This window comes from Ambystoma mexicanum, chromosome 2p (genome assembly GCF_040938575.1).
Source record: "Ambystoma mexicanum isolate Mex_15411 chromosome 2p, UKY_AmexF1_1, whole genome shotgun sequence".
NCBI lineage: Eukaryota > Metazoa > Chordata > Amphibia > Caudata > Ambystomatidae > Ambystoma > Ambystoma mexicanum.
Genome location: NC_090923.1, coordinates 1,297,946,896 through 1,297,959,531, shown reverse-complemented (window position 1 = coordinate 1,297,959,531; position 12,636 = coordinate 1,297,946,896). Strand labels below are relative to the sequence as shown.

At 46.0% G+C, this 12,636-nt stretch overlaps 1 protein-coding gene across 2 annotated transcripts in view; it reads left to right on the top strand.

Annotated features, from left to right (window-relative positions):
* USP42 (ubiquitin specific peptidase 42) overlaps nucleotides 1-12,636 on the top strand; it is a 1,198,372-nt gene that overhangs the window by 595,312 nt on the left and 590,424 nt on the right. For both annotated transcript variants that reach the window (XM_069645631.1, XM_069645629.1), the window contains exon 10: nucleotides 4,382-4,522. In XM_069645631.1, the coding sequence (XP_069501732.1) occupies nucleotides 4,382-4,522 (141 nt within the window). The remainder of the gene's footprint in view (nucleotides 1-4,381; nucleotides 4,523-12,636) is intronic.

The following is a 12,636-nucleotide window of genomic DNA, read 5'->3' as shown; positions in this document are numbered from 1 at the left end:
CCTTCTATTCCTCTAAGGTCATCATTAATGTTTACTCTAATGGGACCGTCTAGGTCCAAGGCCCTCAAGCCAACCTTCATCTCTTTGATAGACACCTCTCACGCCTCATCAACTTCCTTTCTTCTCCTGCTGTCCTCTCCCTCACTTCTGTGACTTATTCGCCTCCCCCTTCTACCTCCTCTTCGGCTACCTTGCCTTCTCCTTCCCTCTCTGCCCCCTCTCGGGCTCCTTCCACACCTCCAAAGGGCGTACCTAGGACCTGTACCCCTCCCCGGAAGTCCTTCAAGGATGGCAACCTTTTCCATATTGCCAATCTAAACTCTCGCTCAGCTGTCAAACACCCCTCTGATATCGGCCGCCTTCTTGAAGAACCTGACCTTGATGTCCTCGGTTTCACTGAGACATGGTTCACGGCCAGCTCTATCACTAGCTTTGACACACTCCTACCTGACGGCTACAAGATCCTCTCTGCTCCCAGGTCCAACTGCTCCGGTGGGGGTGTAGCCCTGATCTTCCCAGAGTGGATTCTTGCCTCTGTCATTCCTACGCAGGCCTACTCCTCTTTTGAATGCCTTGTCTGCAGGCTCTATATCTCCCCTAACCATTCCCTTACTGTGGCTACTATCTATCGGCCACCTGGTCAGATCTTCTCCTTCCTCTCTGAGTGGGCGGACCTCTCCGCCTCACTCCTGGCCTCAACCACTCAACTCCTCCTTATTGAGGACTTCAACATTCACCTGGATGCCTCCTGTCCTCCCTCTGTACTCTTTCGTGACCTCTGCGACTCTCTCTCACTCACTATTCTCCCCTCTGGCCCGACTCACTCTGCAGGGCACACTCTGGATGTTCTGATCTCCTCAGACCTTCCCCTCTCTGTTCCCCTCTCCACTCCTCTCTCCTGGAGTGATCACCGTCTCCTCTCCTCCCACCGCACCCTCCCTACCCCTCAGGCCAAGCCACTTCCATCACTGCCACCCACCTTCTCGGTCATCCGACCCATGAAGCGCGTGTCAGCTGAGGCTTTCGCCGCCACCTTCTCACCCCCCCCCCCCCTTTGGCTGACTCTCACCCTGACACAGCTTTCTCCACGCTCCACTCTGCTATATCTGATACTCTTGATATCCTTGCCCCGGTCACGAGAATCTGCCTGAAGCCCAATGCCAGGTGCAACTCCTGGTACGTCTCCGACCTTGTCACCCTAAAACGCAAGTGCAGGGTGGCCGAGAGGAAAGGGCGTGCTTCATGTACATCCTCTGACAAACTGGCCTGCCGCCTGCTCCAGAGGCAATACCGACTCTCTGTCCTAACCAAGAAGAGAGCTCATATCCAAGCCCACGTCCCTGCTGCATCTAACAACTCGGCTGAACGCTTTAAAATCTGCAAGGAACTGGCCAATCCCACCACAGTCTCTACCTCTCAGGTCCCTTCCCAGGCCCTCTGCATGGCACTGACCTCTCACTTCATCTCTAAAACCCAGGACATCCTTTCCTCACGCTCCTCCTATCCCCTCCCTCTCCCTACTCCCTGCTCTACCTCTGGCCTTTCTGTAGCATCCTCTCCTCCTCCTTCTCTTCCTTTCCCCTGTTCTCTGCAGATGAGGTTTCTAGACAAGTCCGATCTATGAAAGTCTTGTCAAAACAGGTTCACCCCTGCTCCTCAAAAACCATAAAGGACCACATTGACTCCCTGGCTCCTGCCCTGGCTGATTTCTGCAATCACTCCTTCGCCACTGGAGTCTTCCCATCCTTCTTTAGAAACCCTCTGCTGACCCCTCCTGCCCGGCAAACTATCGCACCATCTCCATCACTCCCTTCCTGCACAAGCTCCTGGAGAATCTGGCCATTCCCAGCTTAATCTACACACTGAATCTGTTGGCTGTCTTCATGACCATCAGTCTGGCTTCAGAGCTGCCAGAAGCACGGAAACTGCTCTCCTGAACATCCGTGAAGACCTGTTCTCCAACCTTGACTCCAAAACCCCTTGCGTCCTCATCCTCCTTGATCTCTCCTCTGCCTTCGATACTGTCAACCATACCAGCCTGCTCAACCGTCTCTGTGATAACCTGGGTATCACTGGTCAGGCTCTGGCGTGGCTGACTTCTTTCCTCTCCAACCGACCCGCCCAGGTTCAACCTGGGTCCTTCCTCTCTGCTATCTTTTTCTCTACCTGTGGTGTCCCCCCGGGGTCTAACCTCTCCCCCCTGGCTGTTCAACCTCTACCTGGCACTCTTGGCCCACCGCATAGCTGCTCTCTGCCCCAACTTTCAGTGCTACGCAGATGAAACTCAGCTCATCTTCAGACTACCCTCGGCCTCCTCCTCTACTTCCCTCATCTCAGACTGTCTGTCTGCTATCCAGGAGTGGTGTGCTGCCAATGACCTCTGCCTTAATGCCAGTAAGACTGAGATTCTCCTCATCGGCACACCCGCTTCCTCCTTTCCTGTATCTCTCTTGCCGGCGCCTCTTGGCTCCCCTCCTGCTCCCACCTGCAAGGCTAAAAATCTCGGGGTCATCTTTGACTCTGCACTCTCCTTCTCTCCTCACATCTCTGACATCTCTAAGAAGTCACACTACAAGCTGCACCTCCTTAGAGGTATTCTTCCTTTCCCCTCCTTCCCCCAGACGCTCACTGTCTCCAGAGCTCTGGTTCTCTCCATGCTGGACTATTGCAACAGCCTCTTTCTAAATCTGCCTGCTTCTACTCTCCGCCCTCTGCAGCTTATCCAGAACAGAACTGCGAGACTTGTCCTTGGCCTCAAGCCCCGGGATCATATCTCTCCAGGACTGAAATCTCTGCACTGGCTCCCTGTGGCTGTGAGGATTAAGTTCAAAACCCTTTGCATCGTCCACAAGGCCTTCTGGGGCCTGGGGCCTCAATACCTTCAACTCGCTCTTGCTAAATACCTCCCTTCTCTAGCTCTTCGCTCATCTGCCTCCAATTTCCTCAGGGTCAGTCGCTTCTCCAAGCAACAAGTTGGTGGTAGATCTCTCTCTTCAGCAGGGGCCTCCCTCTGGAACAGCCTCCCGGCCTCCCTAAAACTTGAGGAGAACCATCTTTGGTTCCGTAAACACCTCAAAACCTTTCTCTTTGCGTCCGCCTTTTCTCCTCCTCTCCCTTGCTGATTTCCTGGGTGACATGGAAACTGCACTGGTTACTGGGCCACCCTCTGATCTCGGGCCCAGGTCCACTCCCCCACCAGTCGCACTCCTGCACTGCCTTCCTGGCAACCTCCGCACTTGGTGACTGTTTCTGCATCCCTAAGGTCCAACTTCCTGCACTTACCACCGGACGTCTGCACTTACCCTTTCACTTGCCACCTGCTGGCCGTACTTCTATTTATTGCTTATATATTTATTGTTCTTATCCCATGTACTGCACTGTCCTCACCCCCCGCCCCCCAGCACTTCTCCTCCTCCTCCTCCTTCCCATGCACTTGGGCGATCTGAATGACACCTGGCCTGGTAGGATCGTTGTCTGTTTTCCCTTTGTTCCCCCTCCCTTACCTCGTCGCGCCTTGAAACACTTGTGTATAGCTGCGTTATAAATGCCATATCATATCATTATCTGGTCGGTATTCAAACATTCAAATTAGATGTTTTTGTACAAGCTTCTTAGATCATGCTATGGATTTTGTCTTCTCTATATGTATTCTTTGATTGCAACAATTGAAATAAAGTTTAGATTTTAAAAAAAAAGACGACCTTTATAAAAGGTTTTGTAGCGTGGGGTCCTCCGGACCAGGCAAACGGTCAGTGAATAACAGTGGCCACCCCCTCAAAAGTGTCCCGCCTGGTAAGTAGCACCTGACACACTTCTCAGACCCAGGTTCACACGCTATAGAACCAAGTTCATAGAACTGTATCCAAAGTTACCAATAAGGTTTCCAAATTGCTTTGTTTATCTGCAATCTGTATTTTCTGACGCAGCCACTTGATGGATGTATCCTAGACTATAAATGGATTGCGAGTGTGTCCAGGCCCGAGACCCTCTCAAAGATTTGACCTTCAATGATTTGTGCTGTAGGTGCGATCAAACATTTTCTCTGAAGTGATTTTAAGATATTTTTGTATGGCATAAACCTGTAATTTATTGGTTTTGTGTCAGTTATGTGTATGGAATGTATTTTTCTAATAAAAGTCAGTATTTATGGATTAAAAGCATGGTTTACAGCTGCTAAAATGTTTTGAATGAGTATGTGCCATTGTTCTCATATATTCAATACATAATCTAGACAAAAAGTGATGTGGCAAATTACAAGATTGACTGTTTTCTAGCCAATGTCAAGTATGTTAAAAATGAAAGTTTTCAAAATGTATGAGAACTTCTCTATTTATGTACTACTCAAAAAATATAACCTTTAATCTGTCCATTCCTTTTCTAGGAAGTGAAATATCCTGAATATTTAGATATACGTCCCTATATGTCTCAACCAAGTGGAGAAGCAATCTTTTATGTACTGTATGCTGTGCTAGTTCATACTGGTTTCAGCTGCCATGCTGGACACTACTACTGTTATGTAAAGGTAAGATATTGTTTGCTGTTTGATCAGGAAAAATATAACCACAAATAGTCTTAATACTATAAAGATAAACTGAGATTTGATTTCTCAGGTTAAAAAAACATTTTTAAAAGGAGCAGGAAGCATTTAACTATGATATAATATAGGCTGAAAGGTTCAGTGCTGTGCTTAAACATGCCACATGTCAACAGTCATTGGGCAGAGGGTGGGAACCACTGGCCTCAATGGGAAGTTTCCACAAATGCTTCCCTCACTCACCCTCATTTGATCAGAGTAGGAAATCCTTTGCTCCATTAGTGTGTGCTCATCGTTCCGATTTATTTTTAAGCAAAACAAGGTTATTTTAGGACCCTCTTGGGCTATCACAAGGCCCCAAAGCAGAAATAATCCAGTAGTCCCTTTTCCTTTTTATTTTTGCTGAATCGCATGCGTTCCTGCCTGCCATAGCATCCTATCCCCTTCATTCCTATGCTATCCTCCTCTCAAAACTTGCCCCAGTACTCCCAAAATATTTGTATTGTCATATTGTGCACTGGTGTAGAATAATTCCAGTTTTGGAGTCTGCAATTTACAATTTCCCTAATTCTCTTTCTCCTACATCATAAATTGTTTTTTCTCACTCATTATAGTTTAATGATATGTTGTAACTACATTTTTATGCACAATTTCTGCTTTTTAGATTGCTGTGTCTGGACTAGAAGTATGATGTCATATTTACCTCCATGAAAGCCCTCTGTAACCAACTCCTCCTAATTCCCTTTATCGCCCACCATTTCAGGGAATGTGCAACTAAAGGGACTTAATAAACAATACTCCCTCTCTGTATCTCTTCTGCTGCAAAGCTTCAACTCAATTCACATATTGTACCAGGCAGTGCTCCAGATAAGATTTGGAAGTGGGAGTATTGTACTCCAAATTTTTTAAAGTTGGAAGTAAAAAGATTTTTTAGGGAGTAAAAATGTAAGTCAAATTCCCAATGATAGTACTTTATAAGTGAGTCAAAATATGTTTTAATTGGAAAAACTGAAATGTTTTAGTAATATTTATTTCTTTGCACCTAGTTATTCATGTACATTAAAAGATACATGTTTACTTCTTCCAATCAGGCAGTTAAAAATAATCATTTCATCCTGAGGCACTCTGTGTACTACTGGTCCAAACATATCCATTGAGCTGTGAGGGTAAAAGCACGGGGGCATGATTGTACATGTCTTTTTCCTATTTTATGTTGGGAGTATTTTTGCTCCCTATTTTTATTTATTGGGAGTATTTGAAAATTTTTAGGGAGTAAAAGTGGCTGATACACCCCTTATTTTTAGTGCTGCTACCAGGTTCACGTTACCCTGCTGAAAAGAAAAGTACAAGTCTTCAGTGAGGAAAGAAAAGAACATGCCTTCAGGGAGGAAAGTACTTATTTACTTATTTTTATTAGTGAAGTTTGTTCAACACAAACATTTTCACCATACATACAGTTGCATAAATACTGCACATCATATCAACAATTTTAAATGTAAAGAAAGCGAATACATAATTATGCAGATAAAAACATACATAATCAGTCACCAATTGTTTTCTCAGGAAATATATCTTTTTCAAAAAACAAAGTGCTCCAAAACACCAGTAATTTGTACTAGAAATCATAATATGTTGCCATACTATTACACTTGACAGTATCTTAAAATCTGCAATGAGATGATTAAAATAAAACCTATGTCATTCATTTCTAGTAACAAGCGACGTAAAGTCTCAATTGTTCCCTCCGTTTGACGAAATCTACAAGTTCTGAATTCATGCTCCAACTTCTCCCTAGCCCCCACAGTTTCTCTAGTTCGAAAAAGGTTTAGCCGTAGGCAAAGGAATTGGGAAAGTACTTAAGAATATATGTATTCTTTTGTATTGGTAAGGTTGAAAAATACCTTTCAATACAGATGAAACATAATAGAAAACTAAAAACAAATGAAACATTACATTCAAAAGCAAATACAGTTTCCACCTGTCAATGAATGGGTATACCAAGATTAAAACTTGTTAACATTATCTTAATGAATGAGCACATCTGTATTGAAACAGGTTCCTGCCTGTATCTCATACTCTGCATAACTCTCTATCCACTACTGCAACTTCCTAAACTCACAACTGTACTACCCAAGTTACTTCAGGCCATGTTTAGATGATCTATCTACTCTTAGAGTCCTATACTACTTTTGCACCTTTTACCCATCTCTGCCATACGTCTCACTCCTTACAAATATTGACATTGCCTACATTGCTACACTGAACTAGTCTGACCCTATGCTGCTAATGATACACTGTACTAGTCTGGCCCTATGCTGCTAATGCTACACTGTACTAGTTTGACCCTATGCTATAGATGCTACACTGTACTAGCCTTGCCCCATGCTGCTAATGCTACACTGTACTAGCTTTACCCTTTGCTATTGATGCTACACTGTACCAGCCTTGCCCTATATTGCTGATGATACACTGTACTAGTCTGGCCCTATGCTTCTGATGCTACACTGTACTAGTATGGCCCTATGCTATTGATGCTACATTGTACTAGTTTGACCCTATGCTATTGATCCTACACTGTACTAGCCTTGCCCTATGTTGCTGATGATACACTGTACCACTCTGGCCCTATGATGCTGATGCTACACTGTACTAGTATGGCCCTATGCTATTGATGCTACACTGTACTAGTTTGACTCTATGCCATTGCTGCTACTCAATCTCTCACACCAACCCTGATATGACACCTCCCATGCTCAATCTGCCTACTTACTCCTTAGCCATCCTTATCACACTTACTGCCTTTTCTACAATGGCAGATATCCATTACAGACCCCTGACAGCACAGGAACCGCTTAGCATGACGTATACCCAGCCTCTCACCCGACAGTCATCAGAACCACCTTCCCATCTCCACCTGAGCCAGTTCTGCCCCACACCCCTCAGAAACCTCAGACTAGGATCCAGATTGCCCAAGCCACCACAAGCCCACCTCTCCCAAGGTCACACCAAGATGGAACCCTCCGGAGTACCACTCCACCCTTCTTAAAGTAAATCTAGCCAAACTAACAAATCCTGTACTAAATCATCTGGAATCCAGATCAACATCGACCACACTGGTGATACCACGAAAAGAACACATAACCTTAAGGGAGGCCTCATCAATGTTAGATCCTTGATAACCCATGCCTCTGAAATTGCGGATATCATCATCTGTAACCAGCTTGATTTTCTAGCCGTGACTGAAACTTAAGCGGCTGGTCCAGCCCTAATGATCGCCATCCCTCCTAACTTCACCATTTTCAGAAAAGACAGAGAAACCTCTAAAGGAGGCGGCATAGCCTTCATCTGTAGAGCAGACCTCACTATCAAAGAAGTAGACCACATGTCCATGTCCTCAGCAGAATTACTATCCCTCAAATTAGGGATCTCAGCCTCACGCACTATTTCTGTGCACCTTATCTATAGACCCCCAGGCCCTCTAGGGTCTTTTGAAGAAGACATAACCACCCTTCTCAAAACCAATGCTAAACCAGGGACACAAATCATCCTACTTGGTGAATTCATCCTAGGATAAAATGACCCTAAAGACCCCAATGCCTCAATCCTAGCGAATACAATATCGGAAGCAGGCCTTACCATCCGAAACAGTCCCACGCATGTCAAAGGCCGCACATTGGACTGGGTGACAGATATTAACTGCAACTCAACCATAACGTCTATTGAACCTTGGATATGGACTGACCATCATCTGATCTTATTGTCCGTCTCAGACCTACCTCAAGTAACTAAACTACCAGCACCTCCAGCCCTCACCTGCTGAAAAAAAAACATAACAGTCACGAATCTCCTATCACTGATTCAGCCCATTACCAATCACTCCAATGTTATCACAAACCCAGATGATCTAGTTGACCTGTACAACAACACTATCAACTTAGCTATAGACGTCATTGCGCCACTGAAACTTAGCAAATCTAAACGACTGGCCCATCTCAATACCTGGTTTACCCCAAGTCTAAAATCCTTGCGTAAAGAAAAAAGACATGTAGACGCCTGCTGGCAAAAAAAACCCTCCCTTCAGAACAAAAACCTACTCACCACCTTGACCAATAGTTACAAAAAACAAATCATTCATGCAAAAAAAGAAATCTTTAATGACAGAATTAAAAAAGCTAATTACAACACCAGGGAAATTAAGACTACAGGAGTAAGCAGTAAACCCAATTGGTAGCAGTCTGCACCACCCAGATTTACCTGGTAGCTGTGGCTGAGCAGTCAGACTTCTCTCAAGATGAGTAGGACAGTATACAGAGGATACACAATAGGGCTAAAAACACAGTAGAGCAAGCAAACACTGACCAGAGCTTGGTATTACAAGTATATAATTATTTATTTAACACACACTTTACGAAATGCACTGGCACTATATATCAAAGCAAGCTCAAAACACAATCAGAAAAGTATACACACCTCCCTTAATAATTATTAGACAAGTCTAGGTCAAAACACCACTATTTGTCAAAACAGATGTGAGCGTGTAACTTAGATGGCACTCCAATAATTAGGTTAAAGGGAGAGAAAAAGGCAGGGCATGAAAATAAAACAGTTCCAACACTTTTATAAGACCAAAACAAGTTAGTGAAGGCAGAGTCTACTGTAGAGCCAAAGTTCATAGGCCAGGGCCACTTTAAATGGAGCAAGGCGAAATGTGCCCAAGATCACACAGTTTAGAAATGCATTCAAGTCTTTGTAAAATGTTCAAAAGAGGTTGGAGTGATTCAGAAGGTAAAGTTAGAAGGTCTGGGGGCCAACCCAGTTGGAAAGCCAAGGATTTAAGGGTCACCTTTAGCAAACCGTGGAAAGGGAGGCCAGGTGGAACATAGTACCTTTAAAGTTGAGGAAGCTCCAGCGGTGGCAGTTGTTCCTGGCAGCGGGTGCAGTTCGTGGTTTCGACCAGGGGAAGAGATGATCTCGTCGAGGAGGAAACTTGGAGTCGTTGCACTGCCCAGGGAAGAGACCAGCCACAGAGTTTCTTCGGTTAAAAGGTGCGTTCCTTTTATTCGCAGTCACAGTGGTGAAGCTTGGCTATCCGGCCGCCGGGGTGCTTGGCACGGGCAATTCGACCAAGAGACGTCCTGGAAGGCGAAATGGCGAACTGGTTTATCCCACCAGGTCAAAGGGAGAAGACTCTTCCAGCAGAAGATCTCCTCTTCTCGTCGGGAAAGTGGTGAGGTTGTTGCAGCAGAGCTCCCCCTGGGGTGTCGTCGTTGCAGATGGCCCAGCTTCTCCCCTCTTCGGATTTCTTAGATCCTGTGGCGACTTCTGAAGTTCCAGTCCCAAAAGCCCTGCTTTTATGCAGAAAAACCCCAGGCGGCTCACCACTCGGCCAATCAGAACAGAGTACAACTTGAGTTGCTATGGCAACCCAGTCCAGAGTGCCAATTCCCCTCCCCACACATCCTGTGGAACCCAGACAGAGTGGCACCGGTTGGAGGGCTTCTGTGGAGAAGCCCGCCAAAAAGTGGAACAAAGGGCTCGACCTTGGTTGGAGTTACAGAGACCGACACAAACGCCATTTTAGAAAAGAGTTCTGGCGAAAAGACCCAACCAGTGATTTTATATTAAATAAATAACCCAACGGTATCTTTAACATTGCACCAAAAAGTAGTGCGTTTAAAACCAATGGGAAAATCCCATATGAAATAATCCGGTGGAATATTTTGCATGGTAACCTCTGCCACCAGCCAGAAACTCGACAAGGGGGGACTGGACAGTGCCCCCTTGGAAACAGACCCAGGGGCAGTCTAATTAATCCCTTCCAGTACTCCCACAATATGATGGTTTGTACTGGTTCTGTTCACAATTTTGGACTAGTAAAGCCAATGGTGACTTTACATGCCCTGGGAGACAGTAGTCAGTCCCAGGGTATGGAGTCTATGTTTGGGGGTCACTATGACACCCCTGTGTTACTGCACCGAGGGTGCTGTGTAACATAAACACTAAAACAGATGATACCCTATGGAGTAACAAAAAAACATAGTCCATAAGCACATACAAAGTCAAAGACATACCTCAAATCATGCCTAAGAGTGGGAGGAAAAGAGTCTCACTGTTAGCAGGAGAAAAAAAAAAACCCAGCAAAGCTCCTGGGGGACTCACTAGGTTTGGGAAATTAGCCTTTTAAGAGAATTCTCCCTAACAGAAATCTTCACTATGCTCAGAGAATTAGAATCCCCTATCACTCCTACAGACTCCTGTAACGCTCACCTGATTCCCGCAGAGGCGCCGGTCTTGACTGGGTGAATGCCGTATCTTCAAAGGTGATGTGTAACACACGGTTGGCTCTTTGGGCTGGACCTCTGTGCACTGTATGTCTGACTCGAAGATTAAGATGTCTGCAGATAGAAAATATGGGATTAATGAACTGGGGTTATTGGGTGCCCCCCCTCCTCTTCCCTTTCTCTTCTCCTGTAGAACCCCAAAGGTTAACGCCCTCACCTTAGGTAAGTGAACGCCGAGCTCTCCATCTGCCTCGGGGCAGGGTGCCGTAACCAGTTTCTTCACTGGATAAGGGTGCAGGCCTCTTGACCTCAGAGGACTGCTGTCCGTCGTTAACTGCATGAACGGTAAGTTCTGGGCACTTCAAATGTCTTAAAAGTCTTTTGTAACGATATCTCTTGTTTTGCAGGGTTCCGGCGATGGCGGATGGCGGGCTGATGAGAGTTGAGGATCGAACCCGCGTGAGGAATAGAAGCGCCTGGAAGAACGTAAGTAAGCGCTTGTAGCCTGCTTCACGATGCGCACTAACTGTCCCTTTTATCTTGCAGGTGCAAGTTCGGAGCTTTAGAGAAGCTGAAGGGTGCTGGAATACCCACTGGATTCGGCGTGGGAAGGAGTAATGGCACGTGAGTAATAAAGTTGCCCAATGTCTTTAAACGCACCTTCTTTTGTCTTTCAGATGCGGGATGCAGCACCGAAGGCCTCCGGAGCGTGCGAAGAGCTGGTAAGCTTTTGTCTTTCAGATGCCGGAATGCAGTGCGAAGACCTCCGGAGCATGCGAAGAGTAGGTAAGCCTTTGTCTTTCAGATGCCGGAATGCAGCGCGAGGCGTTGGTGACAGCCGATGGACCAGGTAAGAGATGCGCTGCCACTGAAGACCGTAGTGCTAACCTGTTCTTTCTTTGTCTTTACAGGTGCTGCTGAAGACTGGATTCCAGGATGGTAAGCCTTTGTTCCCTTAGGCCCAGGATCAGAAGCAGAAGACACGATGAGCGTTCTGCTGCAGAGAATGCAGAATAACGCAAAGCAAGATTCATCCATCGGGTGTGGTTTAAATAGCCTCCTGTAGTGCTTAGGTATCTCCTTCCACAGCCACGCCTAGGTAAGAAAAGAGTTCCTGCTTTCCAGAAGAGTTCTTGTGTTCTGAACCTAGGGAGTGGCTCCTGCCCCACCCAACAGGAAAAGTAGTCCCAAACAGAAGAGGATCAGGGGTTCAACTGGCAGGTAAGTAAGCAGCATGGTCTGCTGCAGGTAAGTCCACCCAAGCATTATGAGCCCGGCGCTTCCAGCGCTGGGACTGGGCATCTTTATGAGCCTGGTGCCACTGGCGCCAGGACAGGGTCCAAAAGGTCCCAATTGGGACTGACTGGCACTCGGAACCGGGGTTATGGGTCTGCTTCCAAGGGAGTCGGGCAAGTCCTGATCTTTTGGAAGCAGAGATCATGACACTCCTGTACCAAAGATAAAATGTGGTGTACCAACATTCAAAATGCCTTATGCAATAAAATCACCTTGTTACAAAACAAAATCTCTGCCAAAAGAACTTCCCTCCACAATATTGCGCTATCCACTCAAGAAGCCATCCTACAGGAACTCGCTGTCAACCAAACTAAACCACACAACCAATTCAACTTCAGAGCTATCTCCATTGCGGAAGCTAAGAATATCATCACATCTCTTAAACCCTCTCGCTGTCTTGGTGACATATGCCGAGCCACTATTATCAAAGAGGCGGCACAAGAACTAGCCCCTTTTATCACTTGCTTTATCAACTCGTCCTTTAAATCATGCTCTGTGCCCATCGACCTCAAAGACGCTTGCATA